Below are 24,324 nucleotides of genomic sequence, written 5' to 3' on the forward strand. Positions count from 1 at the left end.
AGTGAAAATAAAAATGAAGGTTTTATTTTAAGGCCATAAGCCTTGTTTCCCCACCCCTGCCTTATTTTTAAAACCTCGTGTTCATACAGTGTCCTCCTAAATTCAAGCTGTTTGTAATTATGATCCTGAGATTAATATGAATGTACAGTTGTTTTTATTTTTATTTTGAAGTAAAGCCACAAATGCTTTTGATCATATTGGAACAAAAACATCATTATCAGAAAGCGCAGTGGGCCAGTTTCAGTGGTGTCCTTGCATGCCCAAGCCACACCACACAAATTGCTTGACTGTAAATGCGAAATAACCATTTCGATTTCACTGTCTCAATACTTGTGAAGGGCACTGAATATTACTTTACATTTTTTAAATATTTGCCGTAACTTGCTTCTCCTTACAGTTTGAATTTCTTTCTGTGTTTGAAATTTGCATTTCTAATCAAACAGTTACTTGGGACTGTTCAGTACGTTAACCTCTGAGGCCGGAGTTCAGATGTATACTAAAAACAGATACACATACTGATGTAAAGAATCAAAAATCTTGTAAAACAGTGAAAGTATTTTAAAACAATGCAGTCGAGGCAGACTGAAAAAAGCACCCTGTCATGAAAGGATATGCGGCATTATTGAGGCATGTCTTTTACAATAAACACTAATTAGCTCAGTCTTGAATTATGTGGAGACTAGCCTGTGTCTCAGTCAGGATGAAAAAGGCTCAGAATAAAAGCTTTCTAATTGCTTTATTTCATGAAGACTTGCTCCGCTCTTCAGTCCTATATGTAATTTGCAGCGCATGCTTTCTGGCAGGATCTACAGCGTTGAACTTTTAACCTTTTTTCAATTTGCTCAGCTATGCTCATAATTCCTTGCCGCCGAAGAAACTCACTGGATCATTTCACAATATTTCGGATAAACAGTCGAGGAAAACTGCAGGGCAAGTGCAAATTTGATGCAGTCCCTATTTTCCTTTGTCTGGTTTCAGTTATTAATTTCCAAGGCCTCCTTCTGTTTCCAGGCTGGTATTTTTAATGCCATTAACAGATTCAGCGGGCTGTTGAAGATTTCCGAGTGCATCCACTGCCACCTTCCTCTCCCTGGCGCTCTGTCTCCACACACACATTGCCTCTGATATTGTGCTAGTTAATTCATAGAGCGCTTTTTATTAGGATTTTACTGGGTGCAGTAATAATCGTGCTAACCACCATAATACAAGTTTCAGTGGTAACGAGGTAGCATGCATTGCAAGACTCGGATTTAAGAGATTTCTTGAAGGCGCTCTGAATTCAAATATAAAATAAAATATACTGTTGCTACAAGCAACAATTATTGTTGGCCAAGAGGCCATGTCTCTTTTCATGGGCAAGGATATTTTTAGGTGGAATATGTATGGCTTCCTATGTGTGTTCAAGAATAACCATGGCCCTTTGAACAGTCTGTAAGGAGCTGTAAGACGTATTTGACTCTGAACTTTAGGAAAGGCCAGAGGTCCGAGGCAAGGTCCCATCTAGAGAATATATTGGTTCCCATTATAGAGTTACAAGCTCAATTTTCATTTGACCAGAAGGGTTCATAAATAAGTGATAAAATCATATGACCGGTCTTTATTCAGGTGTGGACTAAATTTCCCATAGTCTCCTATTCCTGTGCGGGTATGCATGAGCCAACAACATTCTGTTAGAAATATATCACTCAACATGGTGTCACGATCGCTACCTCTCCTCTTCAGGGCGCTCCAGCCCTTCCTCGTTCTGCCCCATTACCCGCACCTGTTCCTTATTCCAGCCCCTCTTCAGTTCCCCCTTAAAAGCCAGATGCAGACGATAATCGGGGCTCTACATTGACTCCCGGTTCATGAACTTTCTGTTCCTGTTCCCCCCACCGGTCCCGACCCGGTTCCCATTTTTAATCTCCTGGATGGATCGCCTGGTCATGGGTTTATGCTTGTGTTTTGGATTCCTCGTTTGGATTTCTTCCTGGATTGTTTGCCCCGGACTCACTCCCCCTGGACACCTGCACACCAAGGACACGCCCCCTGTCTCCATTCCCGTCTCCTGCATGACTTTTCTCCCAGTGTTTCCTCACTACTCCGGATTGTGTCGTCTGCATAGGGCCCGGAAAGAACTGTTTGTGACACATGGTAGCAAAACCACGAGACATGTCGGCATCTTCCTAGAAGCCTTTGCAACCGTGTTAGTTTTCACAGGTGTTTGAAAATAACGTCAGGAGAATAAAGTAACAATCCCACTACTAACACCTTTTTAGCTTTTTTAAGTTTAACTTTTATCCCCACAATATCAGTTAGACCGTGAAAAGGCTCAGGAGAAGTAAAATGATTCCTTCTTAGATGCTAGATTTGGAATATGTATTCTGATAAGTTTTTGGCAGCGTTGTGTTACTCTTTAAACAAATGTTGCTCCTATTTTTCTGTTAAGAGTGTAATTTTAACTTTCTTTGAAACATAGCAGCTCTTGTTACATATTAAACAAGAATTGGCTTCATTACTCTGCTCTCCTCCCCACTGATAGCTGATGTGTGGTGAGCGTTCTGGCGCACTATGGCTGCCGTCGCATCATCCAGGTGGGGCTGCACACTGGTGGTGGTGGAGGGGAGTCCCTGTTACCTGTAAAGCGCTTTGAGTGGAGTGTCCAGAAAAGCGCTATATAAGTGTAAGCAATTATTAATTATTATTATTATTATTATTAAAGAACAGCTCTTGTCACATTTTAGCACTGTACTACCACAGCTCTTACTTGACTTGGCGGTGAGGTGAACCCAGGCAAGCAAGCGGGCAAACAAACGACACAATCCAAAAAAAAACGTAGCTGAGTGGACACTGAAGTGCTGTGCAAGGGTAATTCCAAAAGGTGATATCACAGCAAAGCAAATTCGGGAGTCCAAGAGGTCAAAAGATGGATAATCCACAAGGTGTGGTCGGAACGAAGCAAGCATTGAGAATCCATAACGTAACAAGACTAGAGAATGAAACTCTTAAGACAGAGCACAGAGTAATGCCAAGGCAGATCTTAAATGGCCTATTCTTCATGATACAGGTGTGAAGGTTAATTGCACAGGTGGAACAGACCTCCTGCCTGTGTGTGTTGTCATGGCAGCCAGCTGACTGGCAGGTGTAGTTAAGGCTTTGCCGGTTGTCGTGGTAACTAGTGTGTCTTCCAGTAGAGTGCCCGTGACAAGCACGAATACAAATATTCTGCACTATGTTTCTAACTGGCATGTTGCTTAAATTGTTTTTGACATACAATAAACAGATAGTTGCCTTTCCCATGTCATTTTAAGGCTTGCAGTGAGATGATGAAAGGTGTAATGTGTTAAAGTAATACAATTCTAATACATACTTGAATTCCTATCTTCATGAATAGTTACATACAGTAGCTAATTTATAGAGTTGCAGTAGGAGGTCATTATAATTGAGGTATAATTGATATAGAATTGATGATCTGGAAAAATCACGGGAATTAAAAGATATTGGTTAAGATTCCTAAAGAAATTCACTAAAGATTGTGTTCGTGTTCTTATTTTTTCCTTTGCAAGTTCTTTGCAAGTCCTGACATTTGACTTTTTTGCTTCTCAAGCAAAGACAAACAGACCTTTAAAAGGCGTTGAATATAAAAGTTTAAGAACTGAATATAACAGGTTAAGCAATAAGAGGAAGTGTGTGGGAGTTAGGGTGTAATATGGGAAATGCAGTTGATCATTGCTGCTTGTTGGATCTGTTTCTGCATTTCTCTGAATCTTTCTGATTTTTTTCATTAGAAAATAATAAAAATGCTTAGAAAAGAATAAAAGCAGCAGTTCATAATACTGTTTCACAAATATGCTTTTCTTATAGACAGAAGTGGGAGGAATTAAACTTGAATCTGTGTGCCTTAGTTGTTAACCTGTGGTATTATCTGTCATTACTGAGCTGTTGGCTTTGGGTTTTAAGAGTATATGTAAAAGACCTATAGGAAAGTATGTTCTTTCTGAACAACTGTGAAAGTGGGTTAAAAATGAAACAGGTTAGTATAAGCTATGCTTTGATTGCAACCAGTTACTAATATTAAACCTTTAGAGGTAAGCCCTTTGAAAATGTGGAAATCCTACAATTAGAAATGAATTTATTACAGCTTAGATAAAGTGAATGGAACATGGCTGGCAGTGGGATACTGATGTGAAATCAATAGTCTTGTCAGCATTGACTTCCTTTCTGGAACATATGAGGCAGAGCAAACAAAACATTTGTTAATGATGCAATTACCATTAAATAAATCATTTTATATCTAGACCACTTAGAGACAATTAAGATGTGGTTTTCCTAGTATAATGCATTCAAAGTATAAGATTACAGAATTATCTAAAATATTCATTTGTAGGAATGAGATTAAGTCGTCAAAGTTGAAAACTCTGATGATGTTATTAGCAGACTAATCAGACATGGAACAATGCATCATATTAGAGGCCTTGTGGTAAGAGTGAGTTCAACAACATTCAAAATAACAATGTAACCTATCCTAACTAAAATATCACATTATTACTGAATTATTTCAATTATTTGTTGTGTTTTCTGTTTGGGTGGATTTCCTCCAGGGGATCCAGTTTTCTCCCTCCTGTCCAACGACAAACTGGTAGGTTAATTGACTTCTGGGAAACCCGTGCCCGTACTATGTTTTAATGATAAATATCAGCATTATTACAGGCAGCAAGACACCTGAGTTATAGTATTCAACAGACCGTCTGAATTCAAATACTGATTTAGTTTTGTTGGAGGCTTACAGATATGCTCTAAAAAACTCCAAACCTAGTAAAGTAAAAGATCAGTGAAAGTCATTAAGAAAACTTGGGAATGCTGTGAGCCTGGCTGAGGACACACAGAGACCCGGCATAAAGTTGATATTCCAGGTACCAATTTGCCATATTGCAGATGGATAGATAGTAAAGGTCCCAGCTGTAGAATCAGCTATTTAATACTATGCTGACCAAAACTGCATTCAACAGCTCTGACTAATGAACCCTCAAATGGCTGCTTGATGAACGTCTTTTAACACAGCCGCTTTTGCATGAAGCTGGGTTCTTACTTCACTCAGCTACTTGATGTTTCCTCACCTTGAATTGTTGACTGTATCTAATAGCTGTCGGCATGGAATGGCCCATCTTCTGGAACCTGACGACCATATTTCCCCACCTCTCTTTTTCTATTCTTAGGTGGTTTCTTTTCTAGTCAAAATGGGGTCAAATGCAGAAAGGTCTCCTCCGTTAGCTGGTGTCCTTGCCCCTTTCAACGTGAAGAAGCCGTTGCAAAGAATAACGGACATCAGAAACAGTATGAAAATAAAAAAAGAATAAAATCAGCTTAGTTGTCACAGGGAAATGATAAGTGTACCACAGCTGTCAGCTTCAATCAGGACATACAGGACACAGCAGAGCAGTCCAGGTGCAGAGATAAGGTAGACAAGTGATAAAATCGGTCAATGGAAAACAGCCGTGTCTCATAGCTGCTGTGATTGAATTAACTTGGACTGCTTTGCTGCTGAATAAGTGGATATTCTGAGTTACACTTCCTAATACATCAATTGGATGCTCTTAATAGAGTGATGATTGGATTCTGCCTCACATGCTCCAGTCTCTGTCGTGCTACAGCCACATGTCCTTGCCTCCTCACACTGAAACTGCGATTTTCTGTATGTACAGTATCGTTCTTTCTTTGTTGATCAATGTAATCCCAAAGTTTCCCTTGTTTAAATCTTGGTGTCTCTGTGTGAAATCTGAAAACTCCTCTTGTGTGTGTTTTCTTTAATGCATGTGGAAAGTATGCCCATTAATTCCCACCTCAGGTACAATCTCTGCCTTATCGAATTAATCAAGCTAAGGTTTTCCTTTATCAACTGCAGTAATGTTTTCCTTCTCAGCTAATTTGTTGTTCAGTTAGCATGTTTACTTTAATTAGGGAATAACATCATTTTGACCAGTATAATCTTAACTTCATTGCCACTTAATCAGTTGGCACTTTTTGACTTTAATTAGAGAATAATATCATTTTTTAACCTGTGTAATCTTAATGCTATTGCCTCTTAAGCTGCTTATAGTTAGGTTTTAAAGCCCCAGCGTGTAATTGTCCAACTTGGTGTCTTGTGGTAGCAAGGAAAGTAAGACCACACCTGGCAAGACTGAAGTGCACCATGCTTTGAAGATTAGATTAACCGCTTCATACAGACAATTTTAGATTAGAAAGCATACAGTACGTGTTTATTCCTTCTGAGATAAGAGACTAAATGAGACTATCTACAGTAACTAAAGGGCACCCTTGCCTGGAGCTTGGATTTAGTTCAGACTGCCCATTTACAATTCCATGACTATGGAGCAGACTTGACTAAATAAACAGTTCACATATCACATGTGCTTCCAAATGGCTTTAAGAATTTAAACATATCTGTTTGCCACTTGCCAGTGATATAGCAAAAATGTCTGGACAATGTCAACAAGAGATTGCTTAGATGACTACGCCATCTGTATGCTGTTTTTGTAACATTGTACAGTATATACTAAAGAAACAATATATGCAAATATGTAGATGGTACATATATTTTCCCTGCTCTTTGCTTAAGCTACAATTTATTCTTTTTTTTAATTCCAGCGTCTGAAGTCGAGCCCTAGAGCAACAAAGTTTATCCTTTAGATTTCTGGTGGATAAGCATTACATATACATTAAACCTTTATTTTTTTCAGTTTGAATTTATGTCTGTTTGATGAGGTATAAACTTTCCATAAACAGACCTGTGCATTTAGCTTTAAAGGGAAAAATTAATAGCTCTACGCGGAACTCTTATTTACATTTTCACTCGGAGCCTGCTGTTTCTTCATGTTGGTAAGAGCTGCAGCTAGACCTGTTCTGCAATAGACATTAATCCCATTACACTGGCGTTTAGACCACATGGTGACAAGGAGAGGCCATGTGCAACACTTGATATGCTTTCTATAGAAGCATTTTCATGACTGTACCAGTCAAACAAGTTGAACGTTTCAGTGCCACACCTAGACAGGGGCGGAATTTCATTATGATTTTCTTTACAAACAAAATCCCATTTGTAACTGTCTCACAGCTAGCAAGACTGGTATTGGCATTGATATTCTGTCGTTTATTCGGACAAATCTGTTGCAAATATAGTTTTCTAGTAGTATTAATGATGATGTTCAAGGAGGTAGCTGCATACAGTAGGTTGCAAAGGAAGAGGGAAAGGTTTATTCCGTGCTGAAAGGATGTGTCACACACCTGACACCTGAAGAAGGCTCCACAGACTAAACGTTGTGTCTCTTTTCTTTTCCTTTCAGCATAAATGAACAATGATACCATATCAGTTTTCTTTACTAATTTACATGATTTCTTCAGTCCCAGATAGGCTAATAACTAATGTTGATCATGTATTCTGCTTGTGATGGACTGATGTCTATTCCAGGGTGTATCCTAAAGACCCTGTATTGGATAAAAAAAGGATGGATGAACGCCTTTATTTAGAATTAAAAACCCTGCAAAATTATTACAGAAAGATTATTATGAAGACAGATTTAACGGTCAAAAAGTAATTAACTGTGTTTTTAGTGATTAAAAAACAGTCTTCCACCTGATACATGCGATCAGCTGTGTTGACTTTTATTCTGGTGCTGGATAATTTTTTCAATATTCTTTTTCACTATTCTTGTGCACAAACCCATCTATATGAGGACTGACAACTACACCAAGGATGATACAGTATATCTGAAGTTTTACTAATATCTATACAGTATGGGTACCTATGTCTGTATGTGAGGACACATATCTGCATGTGTCGACCTATATAAAATTTATGTCTTAAGCATTCAAATAGCCTGACATCTGTGCATCATATGCAATAGGGAATCTTTTCTCCAATATACAGTAGTAAGTTGTAACAGTAGTAATACTGTTGTATTGTCCGTTTTTAATGTTCCTATTATCCTTCATGGTTGGTTTTTTGTTTTAATGTTTTTATTTTGCTTATTGATGTGCTCTCTTGGTTCATCTTCATTTTTACCACCCTGCAGAATAAAGATGTACAGTAAGGGATCTGTGCAAATAAAGATATCTCATCTCCCAGCTGTTGTTTACTTTGAGGGAAAGGATGACGCAGCTTCAGGCTGTGTGGATACTGCAGATAGATTCAGATTTACGTAATGTAGATATTCAAGCATTTGTGCCATAAATTCATTTTGTGATGGGAAATGAGATTGATTTCAAGCGATATACCATTTAGATGTCTTAATAGACACTAAACGTAATGCATGGTATTTGAATGGAATGAAAAAACGTGTCTCAGGACTACTTCGGTGGAGTTTCATCTGTGCCATAGCATTAACCCTTTGGTCAGTCTCCTTGTGAACAGCTGGATAGTCTTATTTCTTGCTGCTTAGGAGGGAATGATAGCATCTGATCTTGTTTTCATTGCTGGGTATAGGAACATCGTATTTTTTTCATTTTCAATTTTTTGAAACAAAAAAAGATTCTGGTCCAAGTGGAAGTTATGCCTAGTTAAAAAAATCTGCGATAAAATGACAATACTGATCATTGTGCATTTGTGCATTTTTATGGTGGTACGCTTGTTGTGAGTGATGCACTGGCCATATGGTGGATGTCTGTATGGTAACAAAAACATACCAGTTCACAATTAAGTGCACGATGTCAGAAATATGGGATTTTAAATGAGCTGAAAATATGTAACAAAGCCATAGATTTGTCCGTTCATCTTGGCAGAGACCCTAAGTGATCGTCTGCAAATGTCAGCAGTACATTCCAGTCACATTATACAGTGCAGCTGATGGTCTAATATACTGTATAGCCATAGGTATAAGAGCTTTTAGATGACATAGAAAAACAGTGACTGAGTACATGTCTAAAAAATACAGTTTTTATGATTGTTTCAGGATTTGTTTCTGAAAAAAAGCCCCTCTGTGGCTGTAAAGAAAGAAATGTAACCAAAAAGCATTAACCTTGTTGTCTGAAGAGAGTAAACTGCTAGGTAGGTAGCAGAAGTGTGATATTTTTCTTTCAAAGGAATTAAATAATTAATGTAGGCTTGAACGTTTCCTTATGTATCACAAGAGGAGTTAGTTTAGTGTGGTTCACCAAAAGAGAGTCTCAACGGCACTTTTATCTCCTTATTGTTTCACTTCGTATGTGTAGTAATAATTTTTTTTCTCTGTGTATAAGACTTTAGTTTCATATTTTAACTTGCCCCCATTGCACTCTTATACCTGTAAATCTCACTCACGAAATCACAAAAGAGAATGTCCTATGTGCCAGCTGGCTAAAAGACCAAACCTGATACAAGTATTCAAGTATTCAAAATCCTCAAAGGCACAGGCAAAGTCAACCACTTACACAATTACCAATCGCCGCGAATGAACAGTGAAACACAAACCAGAGGACACAAGTGCACACTACGTGTGGAAGTGCATTTCAAACAGAGGACGGAAGGCACCTCTTTACTCAAAGAGTTGTGGGAGTATGAAACAAGCCACCCAGCTGTGTGGTTGAAGCCCGTACCCTGGCTTCCTTCAAGAATCCACTGTATGAAATCCTGGGATCAATAAGTTAACTAGCAACTGGCCCAAATGCACTAAATAGCCTCCTACCTCTCTTTTTCTTATATTCGTAACGCTGGCCCTATGAATATGGCAGTACAGTGAAAAAGACTCTTAACGTTTAATGATGTAACAACCACCTCCTGGTTGCGGCAGCAGAGCATCAAACTGCCTGTCAGTACCCACCACCCCCCAGCCGACCGCAGTAATTATAGCCTTCTGCACTGCTGCTGTGTGAAACAATAGCTGTATGTCCATGGAGTGGTTAAGATTATCTGGTTAGAGCTGACAAGATATAATTGCCCAGCCACGTTCAGTGAGACTTTTGGGTTTATAGTACTGCACAGCCAACAGCTGTTTCAATACACAGCTGCCAGCTTTCCTGCAAAGTTTTGTTAAAGTGATATTTTAAAGTTCATAGATAAATTGCTGTTAAATCTATACCCTAATTTTCTTGTCATTTGATTCAATTAAAGCAGATCACTTCTTCTCCTAGGAAACCTGTTTTGGAGTCCCCTCTGTTGATGTACTTAAACTGCAGTACATCTATGAGATGCTGCTGCTTTCCCGTTGAAATTGCATTTGAGATATCAAAGAGATCACTTTATGTGATGTTCATTACAAATCCAATTTAGTTGGCATCTCTGAAGTATTCTGTGAGTTTAATTAATGGAACCAACATTTTTTCAGGGGAAAGGGTGGTTCTGTTTTTTTTTTTCTACTGCACCCGGAATCAAAAAGAATCTTTGAAGGTAGCTGATATGGACTTCAAAGATGATCAGGTTAAGCCTCATTAGAAGCCAGCCGTGCACCCTTATTAGAATGTTTTTCCAGAGGTTCTGTCTGACTCTGCTCCGCCCGTCTATACACATTACTGATTGATTCGGTTGGCATGGGTTTGCTCATGAACTCTGCTGCCCAGAGACGGCCCTTCAAATGGTGCAGTTATCATAAAAAAGTAAACGCAAATCCAGTTTCTCAGTGACGTGCCTTTAGTGAGTGTTCTTGGCCTGCTGTGTTTTTGGTCGTAGATTTCAACGCTGTTGTGTTGACCTTGAGGCAGAGTACGAGCATTTTTTTAATTTAGAATCACCCGTTATTTTGTAGCATTCCCGTCGAAATGGAATTGTCAATCACATGACGTGGGGAGAATGAGGACATTCAAACAGGCTCCTCCCTCCATCGAGCCTTTCATCCTGACATTCTGTTAGCTCCTTGGTGACGTACAGAGGGCTCAGCTCTGATTGGAGGATAGGAACTTCCCTGCTGATGTCACTGCAAGTCAGGGGGCATCTGGGAAAGCACAGGGGTGGCCAGTTTCCTGGGAGCCAATCCCAACCTTGCACCCGGCAGCACTGAGCCAGCTGCGCACCATTCTCTTTGGGGAACCTAGGGACCAGTCACATGACCCGGGCTCGAACCCGCAATCTCTGGATCGTAGAGCTTCACGCGTTCCCAGAACATCACTTTATTGGCCATAAACAATTTCTTGTTTTAGGAATTTCTCTTTTCACATACCCCAGCTTGCTCCCCATGAGACACACAGCAGGGAGAGAAGCTTGGGGTTAGAGCGCAGGGTCAGCCATTTATATGGCGCCCCTGGAGCAGCTGGGGTTAAGGGCCTTGCTCAGGGGCCCAACGGAGTAGGATTCCTCTGCCGGCCACGGGATTTGAGCCGGCAACCTTCCAGCCACAAGCGCAGATCCTTCACTACAGAGCAACCGCTCTGCCCAAGTGCCTTCAAACAAGTGCCTGTTCCAGTGGCACCTTCTCAGGAGCCCCGTCAACGTTCTCACTTTGACTCAGCTGGAGCCCTTTGAGCTCAGGATTCACTGGGCTCTTTGTTGCTCTAGCTCAGAAATTGCTTGAGGAACATCCTGCATGGGATTTTACCTTTTCACAATAGAATCAGTGCGCAGTTAGGAAGGGCTGAGTGGTATTTCATTGAGTCTTTTGATTCAAACAAAACACGATCATCGGTAGCATTCATCGGCTACCTGATGTATCAGACCATCAGCAAAAAATGGATGGTCTTTTTTTAAATATTGCCACTGGCCGAAGAAGTGCTGATATTTTTTTTTTTATTTATTGCAGAAGCCTACCAGTGAATTATTTTATTGTCTGATTCCGTCAGCTATAAAATTAATTCCCATGATCCCTCTGAATAAGAGGGAATGAAGCCATCAGAGGAGCCTGTGATCCTGTCAGTCCAGATGCTTTGAAATTTGCAGATAAAGGCCATCACTTCTTAAAGCTTTAATATTCTCGCAATGCATTGTCGCAGGCTTCCACTTTCAGTTACAAACACTGTCAGCATGCAGACGGAAATAATATTCTATATAAGAATATTCTAAAAAGAAATAATTATAAAAAAGTACAAAAAGTGTTATCTTTGTCTGTATAGATTTTAAGAGAGTGGTGGCTGTTCTTAAGAGATTGTCAGCTGTTGGCTGGTTATCAGCTGTCTAGTTTTTTAAAATATCAGGGTTAGTAATTGAAGAATTGGAGGATCGCTTTCTTTAGTAATGTTTTATCTACCAGCCCTAACAATATCACAGTGTTTTATGGGTTACTTACAAATTCTTAGCTTAATCTAGTCCAGTATTTTTAATGATTTAGATAGGACAAATCTTGCATTTTGTCTTTACTTTTTGCATTTGTGCCTTTTGCTCTTTGGTGATTGATTAAAATGCCCAGGATATGCTATTTGGAATTGTTCCGAAATACGTTTGGTAAAAACATAAAGAAACGCAGAGATATTATAATGTTTGTTTTTTGCTGCTCTAATGCCAAAATTATACTGAAAATGTTAGTATCTGTATCAATACAATGTCATACCCATGTCACATCATTGCTGGCAGCTGACAGTCCTTTTTCCAAACACTTGATAATGTGAAACTGTGTTTTTCCCTCATAGTGAAATGACAGTTAATGATCGGTTTTCCAACAAGTCCACACTGCAGTTTACATTGGATCAGAAAAAGAAGTGTGGCCTGAGTGAAACCTCCTCTGTGTTTGAAATAGAAGTTGATAACATGGTCTGTAAGAAGATTAGTTGTCTTTGTCTGTGAAGCCATGCCTGCCTCATAGAAAGACTGATTGTTTCTAATACAGCACATAGCCTGTCAGCTGTTGAAAAGCTATTTTTAGCTCCCAGGTTAGTTCCCTCCACAGGCTTGTTCTCAGAGGGTCAGTAATTAAGTAAAACTGCCTGACAGTGTAGAAAAACTGGAATTGGGGATGTACAGTATTAATAACAGCCATCCTGTATTACCATACACAGTCTGATTTAGTGGAAATAGATGTTAGATCTCCCCTAGAGCAGATTTTCTACACAGTTTCATCAGCAATTTTAGAGTAGGTCTGTCTGTTGTATTGAGTGCTCTCTCATTGTTTGTATTTTATCTTCAAAGAAGATGTTTTTCAAATAATAACAATTTTATGTCTCCTCAGAAAACATACCATTTATGGTATGATTAGGAAGATAATTTTCATCAGCCTGCATAAAATATATTAAACCTCCAGAGATATCCACCCTAGAAAAGAAAGATACCTGTCTTGTAGTTCTGATACGATTAGTATGTGGAGTCAGACTGTAGACAATATCTGATAAAAATTTCATGACTTGACATGTAACATTTCACGACTAGTCATAGTAACATTTGAGTATTCCTTTAATAACCTCAGAATAAACCTCGAGTTTGATTTAATCTCACTTGTGTACTCAGTTTGCAATGTTAAATTATTAGCCTGTTCAATGGAACACCTAGGACTAGATTACTGATTTAATTGAACTTTGAGGGGGTAATTTGCATTTTTTTAGCATTCCCAAGTAACATCTTGCCACTGCGGAGAGCAGCGGGTTCTGTTCCATTACCTCTTCACTATCAGTTGTGCAGGTCTGCTGATGCTAAAAATATGATTCAGAGCCTTTGGTTACTGAGGAATAATTCATGACAAACTGGTACCTGCCTTTGCAGTGCTTTGACCGAGATAACAAGGACACTGGAAATGCAGGTAGTGGTTTTTGCAGAACTACGCTTCTTTCAACCCAGTTTCAGTAAAAAATAGAAGAGAAAGAAAAAATAGTCTAAACAAATTTGCTGTGTTCCGTTGTGTGGACAGGAACTTGGATGAATCTGGATATGGATGGCATATTGAAATCACATCTTGCCCACTTGTTTGTGTTGTAACTGATTTATTAGCTGTGCCAAACAGTATAAACAATAATATTTAAAATGGAGGAGTGAGCATACAAGAAACAGAGTGCTAACATACTGTAGTAGGCGGGATTCTTCTTCACACTTTAAAGATGGATAATTCCAGATTTGAAGCTGTTATGTGAATTCAGAAAAACATGAATTAATAGCCTGGGCATTAATGGGCCTGGGTATGATAATGAGACTACACTAGAATGTATCTCACACCTGACATGGTAAAGGAGTTCTGATGTCCAGCTGTTTTGGTGGAAAGTATGAAGAGCATGTGTCAGATGTTGTGAAATCTGGTGATCGGCTTTGTGCAAAGCATCGGGCATATTCAATTACAGGCTTCAGAAGTGAAGAGGAAAGCAATTGAAAAATAAATTATTTTTTGGGAAACATTAAGCTTGAGAGAAAAGGGAAGAGATATGAATGATAGGCTAAGTATTGCAACATGACAGTGCTGTTCTCATATTGAATAGAATCCTATTAGTAACATTGCATTGCTCTTCTTGCAATGAATAGAATTCGATTAGTTGCTCTGGCTGGCTTCTTTTACTAGGCATTGAAGGCATCAGAATAGCCAATCTAATCAGTGTTTGAGAAGGCCAACAGCACGCCAAACCTCTATAGTGGGAGAAGTGATTGCAGTCAAGCACTTCAGTAAAAGTGAATCTCCCAGAGGTCAAGGTGTTTGAGATGAATTAAGATGTTATCTCTGTTGCAATGCATTGTACAATATGTCAAGAGGCAGAAGCTGTAGCATAATAGAGTATTTAGCCAACTATCTCCCTGTTGTTGGGAGATATCAAAGGGATGTGCCCATGTGTGATGGTAGCTATTACCATAGTTAATTTGAATCTGGGTATATTAGTTGTCAGTGTTCAAAGGCTGGGGTGAGGTCTTTCTCCTTCTTGGGCCATTCTCTAAGCAGACACCTCAAGTGGAGAAGAGAAACCTGAAAAAGACCCTTGAAATGTGAACTCAGTACATCTGTGAAGGCTTCATAGATTACTGTGGATATTACTCCAAGTTTTCCAATAAATTCTGTGGGTGGAGACCTAATCAAATGACTTAAAGAAGACCGTGTGGTCTCCAGCTGTGTGGATACAATAATTAATTGCACTGTACCTACTTTTCTAGCTGTAATTCATTAAGGAAGGTTTTATCATGAAACCTCAATACTGCACCGAAAACCTTTAGATAAGATGAACTGAATATCAATGAAGTATTTTATTAGGAAAAAAGAATGACTTTCAGATATTTTGCTTCAGCAGACGACTTCAGGGCAACTTTCCCAACTATAGTCTCCTAGAAGAAGAAGAAGAATAAAAATGATATCTTTTTGACAAGCTTGTAAAAAAGTAAAATATATATCAGTTACATAATCAACTGAAAAACCCTGCCCTACAAAAACTATCTACCTAACCTTGGTTTTATGTCCTCCAGCTTGTCTGTATGGGTTACATTATCCAAGAGGAATATACCACCCACCGTTAGAGCAAGATTTCGTGATGTAGCTAATCACCCTTAGCTGATCAAACTGGAGCTCTCTGCATCTGTACTGTATATTACCCAGCACCTTCAAGATGTTTCGTATCAAAAGTGACTCATACTGTAGAAGTCATTAGCTAATTCTTTACTTACAACTACTGTATACTGCCCAGTTATACAAACATATGGCATTAGTTCTACTTGAAAGAGTTTGGATGTCCTTAGGGACAACATGGAGGCCTGCTTTTTTTCATTCACTTTCTCAAGGAACTTGTTCTTTGTGTTGTAATCCCAAGCCAGCAGCTGCTCTGCTCATTGCCTCTCATCCCTGTGCATTGTGGAGAGACAGGAGGCTGAGAGGGGGCTGGCCAGTTTTAATCTATCTAGCACAGAGCTGTCCTCCCTCTCCCGATTTTGAAAGAAATGTTCTATAAATAAGCCGGGGTATTTGTCCCAGTTGGCAACAGCGCAGCGGCGATCAGCAGAACTGGGCCATCAAACTGGGGCACAATTTTTATTTTTTAGTTTGCAGATGGCAAGTGAAAGACTAAGTGTCTAATGTCCATCTTACAAGAACTGTCCTTTGGATCATTATAATGAAAATGAAAAAAAAAGAATAAATGCCTTTCCTGAGACATCACCTCTTTACATGGTGCTTTACAATACATCAGACATGGATGCAAAAGATAAGTAGATTAATGAGAACTGAAAGCTACAAAATCAAAGTGAGTTTTAAAACGAGGTTTGAAAGTACTGACTGACTTGGAAGATCTGATATGAGCAAAAAGATTATTTCTTGGAGCAACAGAACAGAAAGCATAGTTTTCCAGTGTTTGGAGCCTCATTTTGGGAACTGAAAGAAGGTCAGAGTCCAGAGAGGGCAAACACAGGAAATTAACAGTTCACTGATGTACTCAGGATCCAAACCATTCAAGCCTTTAAAGGAGAGAGCAGAACTACTGTATTTTTTTTATTTTTATTCTGAAATCCTCAAGGAGTCAGTGCAAGGAAGCTAGATTAATTTAATTGTATTTTTAGTTAAAATCCACACCGCTAAGTTTTAAACATGTAAGGAACATGTGGGGATACACTAGTAAGTGCTGCAATGTCATAGTCAAGCCTGAAAAGGCAAAATCATGCAGTAGCTTTTCTGCATTCGATTGAGAGAGATGCAAATGGATATGAGCGATGGTACAAGGCTGACAAAGGACAAAGTTTTATCATTGTGAACAAGAGCTCCTGATACAAGGCATGGATCAAAGATGACACCAAAATTTATGAGTATGAGTTTTGGAGATGATACAGGACCCATGAATCATGAATCAGGTTCACACGTTAGCTAAGTTGATAAGGATTGCTATTCAGCATAACTTTGATCTTGTCAAAGTTCAGATGCAAACATATTTGTTGTCTACAGGTTGTAATGTCATCTACGCAGTGTAACAAGTGCCTGATAAATGTCAAGTTTCATGCAAACATAATTGTGAATGTCATTGGCTTAGAAATGAAAGCTTGTGCCATATCTAACAAATATTCTGACCCAGTAGTAACATATAGATACAAAAATGAATGGGACCAAGATCTGGACCTTGTTGAACACCATTTATGGCTAACTTTGTGGAGAAGCTTCAGTGCCTTGATTTGAACAAATTCTTTTCTTTCAGTTAGATGAGATTTAAACCACAACAAAGTAGTTCCAGTAATGCCAGCAATCCTTTCTAATCTTTTCAGCAAGACAGTATGATAAACATTTTCAAAGGCAGCACTGGATGAATAAACACAGTGGATACAAATCCAGATTCAGTAGTCATCAGCTGCTCGGATTAGTCATCAGATCATTACTAACCCTAACAGGAGCTGTTTCTGTACTGTGCAAGTTAGATATTGTCTGAAAATTACTGTGAAGGCAGTTGCTTAAATTCTAGCTTTTTAACTGAGGGATAATAATTTTTTTAAGGGCTGAGGAAACAATTCAAGATCCATTACAATGGGACAGAGAACTGAAAAATATGAACACAGCAAGGTAGTGGGAACAGGATCCAAAGAATGTATGATTTTAAGCAATACTTTTAAGGAGAGGCAGCATGAATCTCTGTAAGGTGAAATGCACTAAGTTTGAGAGTACATAAATCAATCTCATGAGTGAAATTACAAGATGTAGCCTGACTCCAATTTTTTCTCAATTTTAGATTGAATAAAAGCTCAGAAAAATGATTGCATTGAAACAGACTCTACTAAAGTACTGTTTATAAAAGGGTTAAAAGTGATAATGATTGTGAAAAAATGTAGCAGGACTACTCTTCCCTCCTCCATTGAGCATCTCTAAAAAATGATGAATCAGCCTATTTCCATAGGATTGTCAGTGAAGCTTGAAAGAAAGTAGATGAACTGGCAGGCCTGTGACCCTCCATCTGTCATGATATTCATACCTGTGAGATTTCATGATGCAGAGTGTGATTTGACTTGGAAGTTAGACTTGTTAACATGGTGCAAGATACACAGTGTAAAATGCCATGAAGGGTGGACTTATAAAGCATGCAATCCTCAAGTCTTGTTGAAAACTTAAGATGAATTTGGGAAGAAAATCTGAATAAAAGGGGAACTGCAGTCCCAATTCTTTCCAGACTGCTTCTTAAATCTCGGTAACAGAATAAATTCATTGACGGTATAGAAAAAATTGACAAATTTCAAATTAAGCACAAAATGGTGAACTTTGTGAAATACTGTAAGTCACCACTTTGTCGCAAACCCCTGGTCTCGCCAGGCGAGAGTTCCCACAAATTGTGATGTGATGCTTTCTAGTCCTTCCTGCTCGCCAGTCACTGTAATGACTAATGTAGTGCAGTGTAGGAGCAAATTAAGAACACTTTGTATAGCGGCTATTCCACTACAGAAAGTTTCCAATGTGATCGGCATGCAGAGTTAACAAGTTAAGTTCCATCTATCAGCAAAACCGTCTTGAAGTTGAGAGCAATATTCCTACTGGATTAAGAGAAATGTAAGTTTTTTTGCCTCGTTCTGAATCGCAGAATATGGTGCTGCGCATACCTGGAACTTTTATCTATTTTTTAAGGTAAATTGGAGGTTTTACAAGTTACTGTGTTCATTTTAGTTTTATTTTGGTTTAAAATGCACTCATCGATGCTGATTCTTTCTAACCCTGAAATATAAAAATAGTGTTGCATTTCCCCTTTAATAAACCTGATGTTGTGAAACTTAACAGTGCACTTAAATTTGTGAGTAGTTACCAGAACCTCCTGATCAAAAGTTTGCAGGGGTTTTCTCCATGTGCTCTGGTTTCTTTTCACAGACCAAAGACCTAATGAATTGGCTTACGGAAAAATCGTTCCTGGTGTGAGTGTATGTGTTTGTGTCTGTGTGTCTGCCCTGCCATGGACTGGTGTCCCATCCAGGGTGTATCCTGCCTTGTGCCCTTTTCTTGCATAAAATAGACTTTGGCTCCACCATAACCCCTTATTGGATAAAAAGAATAGAAAATGAGTGTAATAATAATAGTGATAATCATAATGATAATAAACCTTTATTTTATATAGCGCCTTTAAAGAATGACAACAAAGCGCTTTACAGAACGACAACAACAAATTCCCAAGATATGCACAATGAGAATACACAATGAGAGGAGACAGTAGATGGGCGTACTGAATACAGTAGGGGCAAATGGGTAAATAACACAACCAGTTAAGTAAAGGCCCTTATAAAGAAGAAGGTAGATGGATTCTTTCATATGAATTTCAGATTTCATGATAGAACTTGCAAGTTTGGTTTTACAATCCGGACAACTATGGTAGAGGCGTCTGTTTAAATGTAGCCCCGATGCCAGTCAAATAAATGTGCTCCGTAGATATTTGCGGTTATTTTCATCCATCCGTTTTCTAACTGCTTCATTCAGTTTAGGGTCGTGGGGGAGCCGGATCCTGTCCTGGCAAGCAATGGACGCAAGGCAGGATGCCCTCTGGAGACACGGCAGTCCATTCGTGGCACACACAGACACAAACACACTCACTCCAGGGCCAGCTTTCCCAGAAGCCAATTGTGGGAAAGGAGGGAAGAAGGGAATTGTGGGAAGAAACTGGAGCACCCGGAAGGAAATCCATACGAACACGGGGAGAAGATACGAACTTCACACAGATAGCAGCCCAGGGTCCCAGCGACTCCCGGCAGCAATGCTAACCACTGCGCCACTGTGCTTCTCTGGTTATTTATTAGTTCTTAAAAAATACTGAAGATTTCTTTATGGATTAAAAAAAGTTCTTTCCCTGTATATTCCATTCTCTTTCTGGTTCTGCTGGTTTCCTTTATCAATTTATCAATTTGTGGTAAAACCCGCAGACCTAAGCAATGTAAAATTAACAAAGTGAATCTATTTTTCTTTTACGTATGAAGAATTAAAAAGTGTGATAAATGAAGAACCGTTTGATTGTGGAACCTCTGACAAAGCCCAGCTTGCTGTTTTTCCTTTGTTGAAGCACAAGTAATATAGTGCATTTTGAATAGGGTTTTGCAGGATGTCTTAGCAGTGTGTTAATTCATCTGGCCTCAGCAATGTATTTTCTTTCTGTTTAAGTTGATACAGCTGCAGACCAGGAAGTCTGATCGAAGCTTGTGTTTCTGTTTGTAATTCTTCTTTCAGAGTGCATATTTCCTATGCTAAAAATAACCCCAATATATGCCTCTGAATTCCTGTTGTTTTAAGGAGCTTTTCCATGTTCATGCTATATTTTTAGATGAATGGAAGGGAAAAACTGTGGCAACTTCCAGTTTGTGTTCCTTATTTATTATTGCAAGTGTTCAGATTGTTTGACTTTTCAGTAAGGGCTGCTATCATGGGAAATTATCGGAATGAGTCTGAACAAAACCTGAATGCGTTGGGTTTTTTTTTGCCACATCAAAAATGGTGGTGACTTTATTTGCAAATTAGGTGGAAAACAAATTCAAAGTCAGAAGATGGTCAGAGGTGTTTTAAAAGTCCCAGGCCTCAGGGTAGGCTAGGTTACAGCAGTGCTGCTCAAGAACATTTTAGGTTGTCTCATATAAGTAGCCTGGATATTGAGGGTTGGTTCAGAATGTTTCTCATTGTCTTGAAGTAAAATAAGAAAAGAACAAGTTTTTTTTTCCACTGCAGCTGCACTAAGTTGCTTTGATGGCATTTTCAAGTGTGGACAGAAACTCCAGTGTTTTTCTATTCTTAATGCATGGTTTTCCCATCTGACTACAGCTTTGTAACTTAATATATTGCTCTTACAGCTGCTCTTAAAATTGACTTAAACTTGGGATATCCTATTTCCATGTAAAGCCTCAATGTTTTTATAAAGGGAGAACAACTACACCATTATACTAATATTAGGATTCTTAATTTGCATTATTTACATCATGGTTCCTACCTGTACAATCTTCATGGTCTGTACACTTTCTTGAATTTGGCTTTCATAAACACACAAAAAGACAAAGCATTTTTTCCCAAGTGAACTCCTCTGATTGGTCATCTTGCCCTGTTCCAAGCCAAATTAAACATCTTAAAAGAACTAACACAACAGACCCCAGGCCCTGTAGCTGTGAAGCATTGTTTCAGTTAGAAATCCCTTTTCTTCATTGTGCTTGTTTGCTTCTTCTTTTGCCAGCTGTTCACCGTTGAAGTGGTCTGTCTGGGGAAACAAGACCTCTTACACAGGCTTCACTGGGTGGCGTAACCTCTTAAACCCGAGAAAAAGCATTTTTCAGTACAGTGCAAAATAGATTCTGCACTGGGCCATTCTGTAGAGGAGATGTAGAATATTCCTCCATTTATGCCATTCCAAGGCAATTATAGATTGTCCTATTATATGCTTCCTTTCTTTTCAGTCACTTACCTTGTCTCCTGTCCCCAAACTATAAAATTGTAGTTTGTCGTCAGAGTGAATTTAAGCTTGGCAGTGTTTCTTGTAAGATAAACACAGGGGAGTGGCTGGCTGATATAAATTAGATTACAGCTGATAACAGGTTTCCTACAGCCAGCCACAACATTGTGTGTATGTGTTTGAGTGTGAGCATACATATGTGTATGCGTGTATGCGTTAGTGTGTGTGCAACTTTGTGGCTGTGGATGTCTGTTTGTAGTAGAATGTAGTGTTCTTAGGTTTTCAGCCTAGTCCAAGAGCACAGTGTATGATAGCCAAGCTTTTTGTCTAATTATCATCTGTGGAAATCTTCAAGTGTGACTTGTAAAAAAGCACAAAGCACATGAAAACATGAAAATATCAAAAACCCGTTCAAATGTTAAGAAACACCATGTTTCACCTGTTGGGCCATCTTCAGGCGTCACACCTGACCTTTTAGATATTCACACTCAGCAAGGCTCAGCAACCGAAACATCATGTTTCTTCTTTCTACTTTTTTTACCTTTCAGCGTGGAATTAACTTTTACTTGTTTCCATGTAGAAAAGAAAATCAGCTTTTTTTCAGTGCAAAACACATGAACACACAATATTCTCTCCCATTTGTTAGAGGAAAGCAGTACTAAGCTGTACATGTTAAAATAGTGACAGTTTATTTTAAGGGACGCAAATTTATGCAAATTTTCAATGTTTCTCTTTTAAATCAAAAATATATTTCTCATTTCATCAAAAGGAAAGCTTGACCTATGCTTATGTCATTTTGCTAATGGCCCCTTTGTTTTCAGTTTTTCTAAGGAGATGGGCACCTGTAATTTTGCAGCTGTATGGAAGAGTAGCAGAGATAATCATTTGAAGGTGCTTTGTTTGTAAGGTACCAGCTAGTTTCCTGTATTGTAAATCTAAAACATTTAGGACAGCATTTCCCTTTACATTGATGAGATCTCCTGATTTTTTGTCAAAGCAAAAGAGTACTAATAAATTGTGTGAACCTACTGTACAATGTTTTTTACAAGATACACACAAAAATATTGCTTGAAAAAGGTTTACAGAACTGGATTTTTTTTTTCCAGACTAGTATCAAGGAAGGAATACTACTGAAACAGACTAGCTCATTCCAGCGCTGGAAGAAGAGGTATTTTAAGCTGCGAGGAAGAACACTTTATTATGCCAAGGATGCCAAGGTAAGGTTTCTCCCTGTACTTCTGATACTCTACCTGTTCTTATAAGCTTTATACTGTATATTATTGCAGACTGTTTTGCTTAGACTCTTCTGATAACAACGCAGGTTGTACAACCTTTGGATTTAGATCAAAACATTTACCTAACTGCCAGGCTCAAATTGCAATCTACTGTAGATACTACTTGACAGCTGTTTGTTTACCAGAGGCTTCCTGCTTGTATCCAATGGAAGTCGGCTTTCAAGTACTGTGCTTGGGGTTTTGTGATTAGAAGGCGAGGCCTGATGCTTCATGTACAGAGACACCTGTCGAAGCTCTGATGACAGTTAAACATGACTATATGTTTCATATCATCTTGCCTCAGCAAGAGGTCTGTAAGTTAACTTCAGACCAATATGTAGCATCCATGGAGATGTAGCGCTTTCTCCATCTCTGCACTCATGGGCTAGATATCATTTTTGCAGCAGCTTTTTTTGCTTTGTTAAAGGGGAACTGCAGTCCCAATTTCTCAGACAGGATAGAAAATAAATTGTCGGTATCAGAAAATTGGACAAATTCCAAATCAAGCACAAAATTGTGAACTTTGTGAACATACTGTACGGTCGCCATGTTGTAGCAAACTGCAGGTCTCGCCACAGTCACGAATGGTGACGTAAAACCAACCCTTTCTACTCACTGCAGTGATTAACGTAATGCGATGTATGAGTGAATAAGAAAAGTTGTGCCGCAGACACTTCACCGCTGAAATATTCCAACGTGATCTGCATGCAGAGTTAACAAGTATTTGTATTTGAGATGTTTAGTATAGATGTTTAACAAGTATAGTATTTGAGATGGTTTTGCTGACAAGTGTTTGTCAGCAAAACCATCTCAAGATTGAGAGCAATATTTCTATTGGATTAGAAGAGATTGATACACAGGCCTTTGCTTACAGTGTATTAAGGCTTGCAACACGTTACCGGAAGTTGTATTGCCTCATTCTGAATTGCAGACAATGTTCAGCAATATCGTACTGCGCATACCTGGAAAGTTTGTCTGTTTATGTCTATAAACATAGTTTTTATCGTTGCTATGTACATTTTTACTTTCATCGTGGTGTGAAATGCACTCATCAATGCCAATTCTTTCTAACCCGAAAATATGAAAATAATTATTCTAACCCCTTTAATGATTTAGATGGCGAATGCAACTGCGAGTGCTGCTATCTAGCAGCAGACCTAGCTCTTTGACTTGGGCTCTTAACCATATACACTAGCCTCAGCAATTCTCAGGCCACCGAATGGAGACATACAGTATAGTAGCTAGAGAACAGTGTAACACATTACAGTACCCCCCTCCGATGACAGCTGGGGTTATCAGCAGCCTCTTAAAGAGTTGTAGCCCCCTCTATCTCCAACGGACTGGTTAAACAGGGGACACCTCCTGTTTGCCAGGATTCTGTTTGCTTACTGCTGAAGAATTCGGTTATTATGACATACAGTTGATTGCAGTGCAAAGGAAATGTTGCAGTCATTGCTTTCAAGATCATTACTCGTTCTTCTGCTGTAGCGGAGAATGAGAGAGGATCACCAAAAGTAGGATGCCAGGGTAAGCCCTCTGGTGTCAACATGTATTCATTTGCTTTTTGAAACCTATTAGATTGCATGCCATTAATGAAGAAGACCTCTCTGTAGTGACTCAGCACTGCGATGCTGCTGCTGACATTTTGTTTGTATTCTCCATGTCATATCTTTCTGGGAGCTGATCCACCTGCAAATGAAAGCTGTGTTATTGACTTGCCCAGCCCTGCCCTGCATCAGTTGAAACCCAGTTTAAAATCTTGTTTCTTCAAACATGGCCTAAACCTTTTTACAGCTTCACGTGGACACAGGTGCACATTACTTTCAGTTGCTTCTCCTAAAGTCTTCAGTCAAAGCCCACATCTGTATTCTTATTTTCTTAAATAAGCAAATACAATTTAAATAAGGCAGCCGCA

The 24,324-nt window shown here is 38.9% G+C and overlaps 1 protein-coding gene across 4 annotated transcripts in view; it reads left to right on the top strand.

The window, feature by feature from the left end:
• Positions 1-24,324, top strand: part of dgkh (diacylglycerol kinase, eta) — a 101,879-nt gene that overhangs the window by 9,731 nt on the left and 67,824 nt on the right. For all 4 annotated transcript variants that reach the window (XM_088913411.1, XM_088913408.1, XM_088913412.1 and 1 more), the window contains one exon: positions 22,242-22,352. In XM_088913411.1, the coding sequence (XP_088769537.1) occupies positions 22,242-22,352 (111 nt within the window). The remainder of the gene's footprint in view (positions 1-22,241; positions 22,353-24,324) is intronic.

This window comes from Atractosteus spatula, chromosome 4, assembly GCF_055471065.1.
Source record: "Atractosteus spatula isolate fAtrSpa1 chromosome 4, fAtrSpa1.hap1, whole genome shotgun sequence".
Classification (NCBI taxonomy): Eukaryota; Metazoa; Chordata; class Actinopteri; order Semionotiformes; family Lepisosteidae; genus Atractosteus; species Atractosteus spatula.